Source organism: Mastigoproctus giganteus, chromosome 2, assembly GCF_048544385.1.
Source record: "Mastigoproctus giganteus isolate SK-2022 chromosome 2, ASM4854438v1, whole genome shotgun sequence".
Taxonomy (NCBI): Eukaryota; Metazoa; Arthropoda; class Arachnida; order Uropygi; family Thelyphonidae; genus Mastigoproctus; species Mastigoproctus giganteus.
Window position 1 is genome coordinate 134,931,869 of NC_143576.1, and position 15,511 is coordinate 134,947,379.

General features: G+C 41.1%; 1 protein-coding gene across 1 annotated transcript in view; it reads right to left on the reverse strand.

Moving 5' to 3' along the window:
* The window catches only part of LOC150089580 (TBC1 domain family member 19), a 456,806-nt gene that overhangs the window by 281,932 nt on the left and 159,363 nt on the right, over nt 1-15,511 (reverse strand). The window contains exon 9 of the mRNA XM_090390037.1: nt 5,777-5,900. Coding sequence (XP_090246163.1) covers nt 5,777-5,900 — 124 coding nt within the window. The remainder of the gene's footprint in view (nt 1-5,776; nt 5,901-15,511) is intronic.

The following is a 15,511-nucleotide window of genomic DNA, read 5'->3' on the forward strand; positions in this document are numbered from 1 at the left end:
GACTCTGACGAGTATAATAAGAAATTGCACGGGGAAATAGAGCGAGCCAGTAAATCAGAGAGTCTTATAATGGGAGATTTTAATTTCCCAGATATTGACTGGAATTTGGGGGCTCGTCACTCAACACTAGCAAGGCTTTTGTGGATTTATTGAATGATTGTTTTCTACATCAGCATGTTCGGGAGGCAACTAGAGGGAGTGATTTGATTATCAGTAGTGATTCTTCATGCATTCAGAATCTGCACATAAATGAACCACTAGGTGGCAGTGATCACAGTGTGCTGAAGTGGAATTTACTCAAATAGGTAACTACCATTAGGGGTAAAGGGAAGGGTTATTGCTTTCGTAAAGGCAACTACGATGGACTGACACTATTTAAATTCTATACAGTGGGACCAACTGATGATGTTACCAACAGCAAATTCAAAATGGGAAGCATTCAAGGAACTAATCTTGGAAGCTACCAGGCTTTACATACCAACCAAGAAATATTGTTCAAGGTTTAGGCCTAAGTGGATGTCAGATAAGCTAATGAGACATATCGCAGAGAAGAAAAATGCATGGGATACGTACAAATTAACACGTGACACAGAAGCCTATGATAGATACAAGTTGATCTGTAACCAAGTTACAAAGGAGGTTAGGTAGGCGAAGGCAGATTACAAGAAATCTTTGGCAAGGGATGCAAAGAAAAACAGCAAAGAGTTCTTTACTTATGTAAACTCCAGAAGGAAGGGGATGAATCAGATTGGTCCACTTGATATCGATGGGTCAACTGTTGATGATCCTGCTCAGGTAGCTAACAAACTAAATGAATATTTTGCATCGACATTCACACATGAGGAGTTATTCAGTGAGGGGAATGCCAGAGGTGTATTCAACTCTGGCAGTAAGCTAGAGAATCTTGTAATAACTGAGAGTAAAGTGGAGGAGAAATTGTTGAAGATAAATACAAGAAAGGCACCTGGGGTGGATGGGATCTATCCAATTATATTAAAGGCGGCAGCAAAGGAAGTAAGCAAACCCTTAGCCATAATTATGAGAGCTTCCTTGGACTCAGGGGAAGTACCCATGGACTGGAGATGTGCAAATGTGACCCCAATTCACAAAGGAGGATCAAAGGGCGACACAAATAATTATAGACCTGTTAGTTTAACTTCTGTTCCCGGAAAATTTATGGAGGCACTGGTTAAAGAAGCACTGCAGGATCATCTAGACAAGACTTCAGTTATAGCTCAGACACAGCATGGTTTTGTTAAGGTGAAGTCTTGCCTGACCAATTTGATTGGATACTATGATGCAGTCACAAAAGAATTGGATGCAGGGAATAACTTTGATATTATATACTTGGATCTTAGAAAGGCTTTTTATACTGTTGCACATGGAAGACTGCTGCACAAATTGGAGCAATGTGGCATTGGAGGCAAATTGCTGCTATGGATAAAGGGGTGGTTGAGGGGGAGAAGACAGAGTGTGGTAATCAATGGACACTGCTCATCATGGACTAATGTTATTAGTGGAGACCCCCAGACTCCACTAATAACATTAGTCCAGTATTGGGTCCATTATTGTTTTCTGTATTTATAAATGATATTGATGATGGTATATCAAGCTTAATGTCCAAGTTTGCAGACGATACGAAGGATGGCAGGGTTGTCAAGGACACTACTGTCACTATGCTACTGCAACAGGATCTGGAAAGGTTGAGCAGATGGGCTGAGAGGTGGCAAATGAAGTTTAATTAACATTGACAAATGTAAAGTACTACATATGGGAAACAGCAACCCCAGAGCAACGTATAAACTCTGTGGTACTACGCTGACAGTGGTAGAGAATGAAAGGGACCTGGTGGTGATTGTGCAGGCAGATATGAAGTTCTCTGAGCAGTGCAGATGGTTTGCAAGAGTAGCTTATGGTGTATTGTCGATGATATATAGGAATTTTTCTAGCAGGGATAAGGAGGTGATTATTCCCTTGTATAAGGCAATTGTCAGGCCACACCTAGAGTACTGCATACAGGTCTGGAGGCCTCATTTCAAGAAGGATGTAGAGATGCTGGAATGAGTACAGAGAAGGGCAACAAGACTAGTGAAGGGAAAAAAGGGGTGCTCTTACGAAGAAAGGCTTAAGTTTTGCAAATTACAGTGTCTGGAGACTAGGCACCAGCGAGGTGATCTGATAGAGGTGTATAAAGCCTTGAATGATTTGAGCATGCTCAATGCTGATGGGATTCTTCCTCTTGCACAGACTAATCACCTGAGAGGGCATAAATTCAAATTGAGGAAAGACAGATGTAGGATTGATGTGAGGAAATTTGCCTTTAGCCAGCGGGTGTTTGGTTCGTGGAACAGACTTCCATCCCTTGTCGTGGAAGTTGATAGCCTAAATAAGTTTAAGGCTCAGCTGGACAGGTATTTCGAACGAACAGAGGGGTGAAGTGGAAATTGTTATTTTTTATTATTTTTTATTTTTGGCTGATGCTGCATAAGCTTGCTTTCTTGCATCAAATGCCTCTACTAATGCTAATGAGTACAACCAACAGTTGTACAGAGAAATAGAGCAGAGCAGTAAATCAGAATGTCTTGTAATGGAGGATTTTAACTTTCCAGATATTGACTGGAACTTGTGGGTTGGTCACTAGCAAGACTTTTATGGATTTATTGGAGGATTGTTTTCTACAGCAACATGTTTGAGGGTCAACCAGATGGAGTAATACTCTTGATCTGATTATCAGCATTTTTTTTTTTTGTTAGCACATTGGCTTCTATGGCCATAATGCACCTCCCGAAGTTTTTGCATTTTACTCTGATCCAAGCCTGAGGCAGGATTCGAACCCGCAACCTTTGGGTTGCTAGCCAGGCACTTTACCCACCTGCTAGACCGGTCGGCGATTATCAGCAGTGATTATTCATCCATTACGAATTTGCAGATAAGGAAACCACTAGGTGACAGTGTACTGATGTGCGATTTACTTAAAGATGTAACTACCATCAAGGGTAAAGGGAAGGGTTTTTCTTTTCATAAAGGTGACTAAAGTTGTCTCAGAGAGTTTTTAAATTCTATACAGTGGGATCAACTGATGATGTTACCAACGATGAATTCAAAATGGGAGGCCTTCAGGGACTTAATCTATAGGCTACTAGGCTTTTCATACCAACTAAGAAATACTGCTCAAGGTTCAGGCCTAAATGGATGTCAGATGAATTAATGAGGCTTGTGGCAGAGAATAAAAATGCATGGGGTGCATATAAATTATCAGGCGACACAGGAGCCTACGGCAGATATAAGCTAGTCTGTAATCAAATCACAAAGGAGGTTAGGCAGGCAAAAGCAGATTATGAGAAACCTTTGGCAAAGGATGCAAAGAAAAACAGCAAAGAGTTCTTTATTTATGTAAACTCTAGAAGGAAAGGGATGAATCAGATTGGTCCACTTAACATAGATGGTTCACCTGTGGATGATCGTTATTCAAGCAGGGGAATGCCAGTAGTTTATCAAACTCTAAAAGGGAGCTAAGTGATTTTGTAATAACTGATAGCAAAGTGGAGGGAAAATTGTTGAAGTTAAACATAGAAAAGACACCTGGGACAGATGAAACCTATCCAGTTATAATGAAGGAGGCAACAAGGAAAGTAAACAAACCCTTAGCCATAATTATGAGAGCTTCCTTAAAGTCAGGGGAGGTCCTCGTGTTGTTGTTGTTGTTGTTGTTGTTTGGTTTTTAGGAGCATTAGCAACTAAGGCCATATTGCTCCGGGATATGCGGTGGTCATTCCCTGACCTTTCCGCATCCTCCGTATTTGGTGGTGACGGGCTCAAACCCCGGTCTAATCAAGAAGCGTGTGCTATGCACTGCTGCTCCTTCCCACCTGGCTACGGAGAGGTCCTCGTGGACTGGAGATGTGAAAATGTATCCCCATTTCACAAAGGGGGTGCAAAGGGTGACACAAATAATTATAGCCCGTTAGTATAACTTCTGTTCCTTGAAAAATAATGGAATCACTGGTTAAAGAGGTGATACAGGATCACCTAGACAAGACTGCAGTAATAGTTCAGACACAGCATGGTTTGTTAAAGGGAAGTCTTGTCTGCCCAATTTGATTGGATACTATGATGTGGTCACAAAGGAACTGAATGCAAAAAAATTTTTGATATCATATACTTGGATTTCAGGAAAGCTTTTGATACTCTTGCACAAGGAAGACTGCTTACAAATTGGAGCGGTATGCCATTAAGGGCAAGTTGCTGCAATGGATAAAAGGATGCTTGAGTGGGAGATGGCAGAGAGTGGTAATAAATAGACACTGCTCTATGCAGACTAATTACCACATTAGTGGAGTCCCACAGGGTTCGGTGCTGGGGCCATTGTTGTGTTGTGTATTTATCAATGATGGTATACCAGGCTTAATGTTCAAGTTAGCGGATGATACAAAGGTTGGCACAGTTGTTAATGACAGTAAGCTACTGCAACAGGATCTATAAAAGTTAGGGAGATGTGGCAACTGAAGTTTAACATTGACAAATGGTAAGTCCTGCATATGAGTAGAAGTAACCCCAGAGTAATGTATCAACTGTGTGGTACTACACTTCGGCTGGTAGAAAATGAAAAAGATATGGGAGTAATTGTGCAGTCAGATATGAAGTTTTCTGAACAGTGCAGACAGGCTGCCAGAGCAGGTCATGGGGTATTGACAATGATATACAGGAATTTTGCTAGTAGGAAAATGGAGGTGATTATCTCTTTGTTTAAAGTAATGGTCAGGCCACGCTTGAGTACTGCGTACAGGTCTGGAGGCCTCATTTTAGGAAGGATGTAGAGTTGCTTGGGAGAGAGTACTGGGAAGGGCAACAAAATTGTGAGAGGAACAAAGGGCTGAGCTTATGAAAGGTTTAAGTTCTGCAAGTTGCAGCATCTGGAGACCAGGCACCTATGAGGTTATCGATTCAACACACTCATTGCTAATGGGACACTTCTGCTTGCTCAGATTAAGAACCTTATGGTGCATAGATTCAAATTGAGGAAAGACAGTTGTAGAACAGATGTGTGAAAGTTTGTCTTTAGTCAGCGGGTAGTTGATTGCTAAAACAAACCTCAATCTGTTGTTGTGAAAGTTGATAGCTTAAATAAATTGAAGGCTGAACTAGACAAACATTCGGAGTGACCGGATGGGTGAAATGTTTTTTTTTTTTGTTTGTTGATGTTATATAAGCTTGCTTTCTTGCATCATATGCCTCAACTAAAGCTAATAGGGTAAGATGTTTACATGGGATTGCAGGAAGTTTATTTCATGCTTTCATGTTTCCATGAATGGTTCAGCCTGATGGTTTGGGAATGCCAATAGTTTATCAAACTCTAACAGGGAGCTAAGTGATTTTGTAATAACTGATAGCAAAGTGGTTGGTTGGTTGGTTGGTTTGATGTTTAATGGTGCACTGGCAGCTGAGGCCATAATGGTGGCTTCGAATAATTAAAAGGTCAGCTAAATAAATATGTGAATAGGAAGTCGAAAGGTAGTTTGTTTTATTATATTTTATTATTTATTTATTACTATTACATTTTGAAAAAATAAATTATTATTATTATTTTATTTATTTATTTTTTATTTGCTGGCACAGCAAAAGCTCAGGGCATCCTTGCACCATATGGCTAATAGTTTACTTATAGTTAACCATTCTTTTATGCTTACAAAAGAATAATTATAAACATCTGACCAGTAGCATCATTATTTGAAAATGGAAAAAGTAATTAAAGCCTACTTTAAAATATGATACAGACCTATTTTTCCCAAAGCAGCTCTGTTTCTCAGGAAAGAGTGTGGTATATCTGGCCTCGAGAAAGTATAAACATCATCAATGCCTAAATGAGGCAAACTACTGGACAATTCTTCAAAATCCCTTCTCTTAAAAAAAAAAAATAATAATAATAATAATAAAATAAAATGAAAATTAACTTAAAACTAAAAGTAACAGCTGCCTGTTACTGATATTAAAGGTTTAGGTACTTCAATTTAATCTAAACCATAAACATATTCAAGAGAATGAATGACACCAGAAGGAAAGACTTTTGGTTTGGTTTGGTTTGGTTTGGTTTGTTTGGTTTTTATTGGCGCATTAAGTACTAAGGCTATAATGTGCCAAACTAAGGTCATATATAAAAATTTTAATTTTCACTGACCTAATTACTTAGGCCAGCATGTCAGTGTATAAAATACTTAGTGGACACTTTGCCCGTACGGTCGAGTAAATTAGTGCTCCGTTATTTCAGTTAAATTGAGTTAATTATTTTGCGTTTCTCGGATTAAATTCTGGTGTACTACAATCCATAAGAGAAGGTGAGTCTTTTGGTGTCTTTTTCATGCTGAACTTCTAAGGCGTTGAACAGAAATGGAGATTTTAAAATTTTCGCATCATGTCGTTTTTCTCTACGACGTGCACTATGGCGACGCCCTATAGGTTCGGCCGTTGCTCTTCAGATTCTAATTAAGTATAAATTAGAGGTGCTTCAGAGGAAATAACTATAACCATTTTAAATCTTCTAATAGAACTGCAATGCCTTTTTAAATTATGTATCCTGTGAGTTTGTACTCGTCCAGTTTTTTTTTTTTTTTTCCCGGGAGCTGCTAACTGCTTAGAATATACAACCACGTGGACGCAGCCATTCCTTCTTCCCTAGTTGAAGAACAAAGGGGTTAGTCTGCGGTGCTTCTGTCACGTGACTCAGTTCCCATTGGCTGACAGTTCGGAGGTTGAAGTAGCGTTGGATAAATTATTTTAGTAATCAAACTGAACCCAATCTAATGATGATATCACAATATGGAATTAATAGTTGATTTTTATTAATATTGCATTATTGGCATCTATTAATAATGATTTATGATCTTTAATCGGGTGCTAATTAGTGCTAGTTTATACTGACGTCATACTCCACTGAACTCGTATTACAGTGACGTGTCTTCTAACAGAATACTGAATTAACTATGGTAGATTATGACGCCCCCTTCTGAAAGTAATTGGAACTAATAAATACCAGAAGTAAATCTTTAGCCTAAAATAAATTATCTGGAAACCGATACTAAAATTGGTAGACTGCGCTACCTTATCGGATTTTCATCCAAACCAGCACAAACACAACGTATGAGTTCTCGAGAAGAGTCCAGCTCCTCAGCTCCAGAGGATGTTCCTCAGGATGCGGGAGATGAGGCTGAGGCTTCGGGCCCCCTCCTCCCTAGGGCGCCAGTAATAACTGCTTCCAGGAAGAAGAAAAAGAAAACTAAAAAGAAATCCAAGTACCGGGAGCCTCGCTCCCCCCCTCTGCTTCCCCTTGATGATAACAGTAAGTCTCCTTGTGCCGAGCCCCCAGATTCCGACCCAGACCCGCTGATGTCATCAAAATTAGAATTTAGCATGTCGACACCAGTTGCCAATTCAACTACTAAAAATCCAGCTTCAGAATCTTCTCATCCACAAGCCTCACCACCACTTCTGAAACTGGCCACTAAGGCTTCTTCTGCATCTCCAGCAGCCTTCCAACTTGCTGCAGTTCAACCGATATTGCCAACCCCAAAAGCAGCTTCCGCATTACTCTTAGCAAGCGATGCTACCCCAGTTCCTGCAGTAACTAGCAATACAGCCTCTACTGCCCAACAAAGCTATTCAGCTGCAGCCACTCCTGCTACTCTAACTGCGGCTGCTCTGACACAATCGGCCCTCGATCAAACTATAGCGGCTGGAATTCAAACCTCCAGCAAGCTGGCAATTCCATCTACATTAGTCCCAACTCTGACTGTCAACACTGATAATACTTCATCTCTATCCCTGCATCAGGTAGTAGCAATGCTACACAAAAAACTGGTTGCGTTCCTAAACCAAGACTCCAATAGGATTACAAAGTCAGCTAGCAATACGGTACAAGAGCTTTGGAATAATTTGGAGACTATCTCCACAGCTCTCCTAATAGACAATGAGAAACTAAAAGCAATTAATGCTGAACTCAAGTCCAAAATCCAGCTATTAGAAAAAGTGGTTGATACAGTCTCCAAGTTCTCACCAAATCTCTCAGAGAGTTCTGAACAAGACACGAGCCCTCCTTTGGAAATTCCGCTGGCACGCACCTATGCTGCTGCAGTGAAAACACAGCCCTCCGGAACCAGACCAGAACCAACCTCCAACCTACGGATAAATAGATCAGAAATGCAGAGCCCACAACATGTCCTACTACTGAGAGCCACTGAAGATTCTGAGTTAAAAACAAGTAGCACGGTAAAGGACCTTGTTCAAAACACCCTGAAGAATGAATTTAAATCGATCAAAATCAAGTCACTGCAACCTGTAAGAAACAGAGGAGTTATTATTGAAACTGCCTCAAAACAGGACCTGGAAAACATCTGTACAGCGAGTTCATTTCAAACTGCTGGGGTTACAGCTGGGCCTCCAAAGATGAGTAACCCATCAGTGATCATCTATACTATCCCCAATTCAATGACCAACGACGAGTTGGCAGAAGACATGTACCACAAAAACCTGGTGGACTATGGAGTCACCTTGGATGAAATAAAGAAAGGAGTAACATTCAGATTCTCCACAAGTGCGAAAGGCAGCTCTACTGCCCATAGAGTCATAACACTAGACCCCTATCTTTACAAAAAAGTTATATCGCTCAACAGAATTTTTCTGGGCTGTAGTTCCCACAAGTTCAGGCCATTCACTGTGGTAACCAAGTGCTTCCTTTGCCTGGGCTATGGGCACACTTCTGTCCACTGCACCCACACTTCTCCAATGTGCGGACACTGTGCCCGAAGCGGACACGTTCATGCTTAATGTCCGTACCGAGACGAACTTCCAAGCTGCATCAACTGCAAACGGAGAAAGAAAGACCATCAACATTCAGTTAGAGAGGTAAATTGCCCAGAGTATCAACGAGCTCTAGAAACTGCACGGCAAAGGACCACTAATGGATAAGAACCTAATTTCTCAACAACAGCTTACCAGACCTACCCCAGCAGCATCCTCAGCAGCCAGTAATAGTCAGAACTCCAGCCAAATTAAATTACGCATCATGCAGATAAACGCTCACCATTCCCGCACAGTTGCGGATGAAATAAGACAGGCAGCCGAGACTCACCAAATCGACATAATTGCAATACAGGAGCCATACACCATCAAAGTCCCAGCAGAAAACACACACAAGATAGTGGGCTATTCAATGCAGACAAGACTCATACAGCCAGCTAGCACTGACCCTAAGACCTGCATAGTTGTACTCAATAAGCAAATTGATGTCCTTATAATTCACGGGCTCTGCACAAAGTTTGCTACTTGCATCCAGGTTAGGTTCTTTTCAATCACACTATATATCATCTCCCTCTACTGTCCGCCTTCCAGGGATATAGATGACTTCCTAAGATATATTGAGTTTGCCATTGACCTTCTTAACTCTAACAGTATACTAATAACAGCAGACGTTAATGCCAAATCCCCATTGTGGTTCTCAACTTCCTTGGATGCACGTGGGCGACTTCTAGAGGAATTAATTCTGAACAGAAATTTAACCATCCATAACCTACCCAACAATCTTCCGACATATTGTAGCACCACTGGACAATCTAATATTGATGTCACACTAACCACCAATGACTTACGGACATGCGTCTGGGATTGGGTCACAATACCGGACTGGACGATAAGTGACCATCGGGTCATCTATTTTCACATTAGGACCAGGCGCCTGCCGACAACTACTAAGGAAAGAGTGAAATAAGAAATAAGATGAAATAAGATTACTAATTCTGTCACTCATACGTGACAGAATTAGTAAGGTTTTCCCTAAGAACAGTCGACTGGGATGCCTTCGACTTCTCCATCAATAGAGACTTTCCAACACATGACCCTCTCCAATATGAAGAAGCAACACCAGAAGAATACAGTGAAGTAATACAAACAGCAATTACCAGAGCTTCGTATAGAGCAACAAGGAAGAAAGTCCCATGCAACAGACCTTGTGCATGGTGGAACACGGAACTTATGACACTAAGGAGGGAAGTCCACCGCGCACGAAAGCAGTATCAGAACCGACGAAACTGGCCAGCAGCAGACGTCGAAAGGCTACACAGGGAATACTTGAATAAAAAGAATACATACACCAAGGCAATAGCAACTAGAAAGCGAGAAACCTGGGCTACATTCGTCCTAGAATCTGGAAATTCAAACCCCTGGGGGTTACTGTATAAAATCACACGGGGAAAAACTTTCACAACAGATATCTCTGGCACTGTCCAGGCTGATCAAAATGAAACCACTAACTGGACTGACTCTGTCAGTGCCATCATAAATAAGCTCTTCCCAGACGACAACCCTCAGAATGACTTGCCGGAACACAAAAGTATCCGGAAGAAGAATGCCGAATATATAACACAGACCCAAGCTGAACCCTTCACCGGTCTAGAATTGAATCAGGTCCTCAAAAAAGTAAATACGAAAAAGTGCCCGGGACTGGATTTAATTGAATATGCCTTCATCATTAGATTTCACAAATTAAAGCCAGAACATCTTCTATTATTGTACAATAAATGCCTCCAAAAATCAAAGTTCCCCCAGCCCTGGAAGGTTGCACTTCTCCGCCTAATACCAAAACCAAATAAACCAATAACAAACCCTCGTTCATACAGACCAATTGCCCTGCTGGCAAACCTGGGCAAGACCTTGGAAAGACTAATGGCCATCCGAATCACGAATCTCTTTCTCTCCAAAGGTATGATTTCACCAGCCCAATATGGATTCACCCAGGGCAGATCATGTGAAGATGCCCTCTCTGATTTGATCCTGCATCTGGAAACTTCGCAATCCAAATATGAACTTGCTCTGTTTATTGACTTCGAGGGGGCCTTCGATAATGTATGGTGGGAAAGTGCACTGGAACGTCTTCGCACAGCAGAATGTCCAAACAATCTTTACTGGCTGTTCAGAAGCTACTTCTCACAACGTACAATAGTAGTTAAGTCAAAATATCACCAAGTCCTTAAACCCATCCACCGTGGGTGTCCCCAGGGCTCTGTCCTGGGGCCCTTGGTGTGGAATATGGTGCTACAGAGCTGGCTCAGTAACAGTTTTGAAAAAACGAAAATCATAGCGTTTGCCGACGACCTCACCATCGTGGTCGCTGGTCATTCCAGAGCAGCCCTCGAATCCACAGCACAGCAAGTACTCAACCATCTCTCTACCTGGACAACAATCAACAAATTGCAAATCAACCCTGCCAAAACTAAGATGATGGTGTTTAAAAACCGACTCGACTTACGAAGGCCTCCCCAGGTCAAAATCAACGGAACCCAGCTAACCTTCGTAGAACAGACAAAAGTCCTGGGAGTAGTAATAGACAACCGTCTGTCTTTCTTCCCCCATCTACAGCATCTGAGTTCCAAGACCAAAAAGTTCTCCGCCGCAATTATACGGATCTCAAGAAGTGAGTGGGGACTATCAAAACGAACCCTTCTTCTTTATTATAAAGCTGTCTTTCTCCCAATAGTAACCTATGCTGCCGGGGTCTGGTTTCACAGAGTTCCCATCATTAAGATGAAAGAAAAGCTAAACTCTATACAAAGAGCTATGTTACTGGCGACCCATCGAATCTGCCGTACAGTCTCTACAGCAGCTCTCCAAGTTATAGCAGGCACCCTCCCTCTCGACCTTTACACAATCTACAAGGGACTCTGCTATCGAATTAAAAAAGGTATTCCGGCAACGATCCTGGATATAGAACTCTCACTAACTACAGACATAAAGCAGGAGAAATCTCGATGTCTCAATAAACTCTTCAATGTATGGCAGACCAGATGGGATTCTTCTACTGTAGGGGTTGTAACTCGGAGTTTTCTTCCGGAGGTAACCTTCGCAACCACTAAAAATAACGCCCGATGGTTCTCCCTCAGCCTCGAATCATCCTTTCTCATTACCGGACACGGTTCTCTAAATGAGAAACTGCATACACTGGGACTCATCGACACTCCCTACTGCTTTTGCGGACAAAGTGAAAGTTGGAAACACTTGCTTCTGGAGTGCGTACATTACAACGATATCAGAAACCGTCTCCAGAATAAGATCCAGGACTTCCCACCAGCAGATCTGCATCAACTGATATGTACCCAAAACAACCTCGAAGCCTTCCAGACCTTTGCAGCTGAGGTATTTGCCTGGAGGAGGACACTGATCGTCAATCACCGACGTGGAAATGCCGATCATTAACAATTTCACTGCCAACTGAAAGTCACCCCTTCTACTGACTATTTATTTTTTTTTTTTTTTCTAACCTCCGTTCTGCATTGTTTCCGGGTCCTGCCCTGGAACTAGGAGCAGCTTTGGCTCACTTTTTCTTCTTTCCCACTCTGTGCAGGATAGATAACCACTCTCCCATTTTTTTTTTTTTTCATTTCATTCTCTCTCTGCTGGCACCCGATTTACATCTTTCTCTTCACTGTAGCCGGGGTGTGGGATTAAAATTATTTATTTATTCTTTAATTATTTTTATTTTTTATTTATTTTTATTTTATTATTATTTTTATTTATTCTTTCTTATTTTTCCTCAAACCTGCATTCTGCACTGTTTCCGGGTCCTGCCCTGGAACTAGGAGCAGCCTTGGCTCACCTTTTCTTCTTTCTCCCTCTGTGCAGGATAGATAACCACTCTCACATTTTTTTTTTTTCTCTCTTACTCTCTCTCTGCTGGCACCCCGACTTACATCTTCCTCTTCACTGTGGGATTAAAATTATTTAATTATTCTGTAATTATTATTATTATTAGTATTTTTTTTTTTTTTTCATTTACTTAGCTTCATTTTTTTTTTTTTTTTTTTTTTTATTACTCGTGCTCTGTTCTGACAACTGGGATGTGGACTATCATTGGTGCCAGACAGCTCTCCCTTTTTTTTTTTTTTTTTTTTTTCATCACAGGGAATTTATTTTATTTTTCTTATTTTATTTAATTATTTATTTTATTATTTTTTTTTATTTATTTATTATTTTTTTTAAATTTATTTATTTATTTATTATTATTTTTATTTTATTTTATTTATTTATTTTTTATTATTATTATTATTTTTTTTTTTTTTTTTGCACCACGGGAAATACATTTTGTTTCTGTTTTTAGTTTAATTTTTATTTTATTTATTTATTATTTTTTTTTTTTTTTCCCTCTCTGGAGTGGGCCCCCAGAGAAATCTGGCCCACCTTTTGGCAACATCAGGTGGTTCAGAGTCTCGTATCGAGACAGTACGTGCTCCATTGGGACTGGCCCACCTTCCCGTGGTGTGGACGAGTACCCAGAATCATCTGTCCAGGTGACTGATGCTTCTGGGTAGCCAAGCGGTCAGAACATAACAACAGAACACACACATAATACACACAAACCGACGTCACACACATCTGGCCCATTTGTAGTGATACTGTTCTTCACAGAGATACGAGGCGGAGTTGAACTCACGTTCTAGGAGTTGAACTCACGTCCTTTACAAAAACACATGTCCACATGTCAGTGTATAAAATAACAAAGGTATAAAATGTAGAAAAGATAAATCAATAAGGAAATAACAGTAACATGTAAATATTAAATACAAGTAAAAACCTTTATTGATTTAAAATAACTAAAAATAGCAGACACATAGTCATTGTCGGATAACATCTGTCTGAGTGTATACGGCTCAGTCAGATGATTAAAAACGCTAGAACGGATATTGCTAAAATCTGGACAGTCAATTAGAAGGTGTCTAATTGATAAAATTGTCCCACAAGACTCACACATAGGAGGGTCATCAGCCCTCAGCAGAAAAGAATGTGTCAAATGACTATGTCCTATGCAGGTCCGGGCAAGAACAACTTCCTCCTTATGATTCCTGCGCAGAATAGACTGCCACGGTTCAATAACAGGCTTTATATGATATAATTTATTCGCAGTCTGTCTATTCCACGAATCCTGCCATTGGGAATATATCTTTTGGTGTATTATTTGCCTGTAGTCTGTAAAGGGGACTGACAGGCAGCGGTTATTATTGGGAATTGCTGATTTGGCTGCGGTGTCAGCCAAATCATTTCCCCTAATCCCAATGTGGCTGGGAATCCAGCAGAAGCGGATATCATATTCACGTCCAAGGAGGAAGTGAATCCTCTGCTGAATACTAGATAGAACTGGATGAGGATTATATCTTACAGATATTCAAGCCTGTAACACGCTGAGAGAATCGGAATATAAAATGAACCGTTGGTATTGGCATTCACTAATGTGATCCAAGGCTAACTCTATAGCATGCAGCTTTGCAGTAAATATACTGCATTCAGAGGGAATCTGCTCCGATGTAGAGCTGTCTGTAAAGACAGCAGCAGATCCCACATAAGATTCCGACTTCGAGCCATCTGTGTAAACTGGCGCGAAGTCAGAATGTTCAGCTCGGTGTGCTGAATAAAGCTGCAGGTAGACCGACGATGGAGTGTCAGACTTTCCCCAATTTCTAAGGGACAAGTCACATGCCGGGACATGAGCATGCCAGGGTGGAAAGGGTTGCTTTGGTGTTTGGGCAACCTTGTCTACATTGATATTAAGTTCTTTGAGTAGCTCTTGGAGACGAATACCAAAAGGACGATTGGCAGTCTTACGGGTATTGTATAAATTTTCCCATCATGGCTCAAAAACGAATGGCCACGTAGGATGGTCTGGCAGGGATTTCAGTTTTAAAGCATACTTTAAAGACAACTGCTTACGTTGAAGCGATAACGGTGGTTCGTTTGTTTCGACGTATAAGCTCTGGAGAGGAGATGTGCGATATGCTCCAGTAGCAATACGTAGGGCCTGATGATGGAAGGGGTCCAGCCACCGCAGGACACTGTCTCTGGCTGAGGAATATACCTGGGACCCATAATCTAGTTTGGATCGCACAAGTGCACGGTAAAGCCGAAGAAGAGTACATCAGTTTGCTCCCCAAGATGTAGAGGAGAGCGAGCGGAGAATGTTAAGCCCACGTGTGCACTTTGTGCGGAGTTGACGAATATGTTCCAAAAAGGTTAATTTTTTATCGAATATGAGTCCCAAGAATTTTGTGTTCGCTGCTACTGGAATAGCATTTTGTCCGAGCCTTAATTCAGGTTCAGGATGAAGATTATGCTTGCGACAAAAGTGTACGCAAACGGTCTTCTCCGGCGAGAACCTGAAGCCATTAGCAAGTGCCCAGGAATTCAGACTATCGATGGCTTTCTGCAGTTGTCTTTCAATAACCCTCATGTTGCATGACTGACAAAAAATGCTAAAGTCATCAACATAGAGGGCACTGTTTACAGTTGAAGAAAGTTGTTCCGTGATGGAATTTATTTTGATGGCAAAAAGCGTGACACTTATTACTGATCCTTGTGGTACTCCCTCCTCTTGGCTAAAGGAGCGAGAGAGTGAGGATCCCACACGAACTTGGAACGATCGATTGGCTAAAAAGTTTTGAATAAAAAAGGGCAGATGCCCTCTTAGGCCTAGGCTATGTAA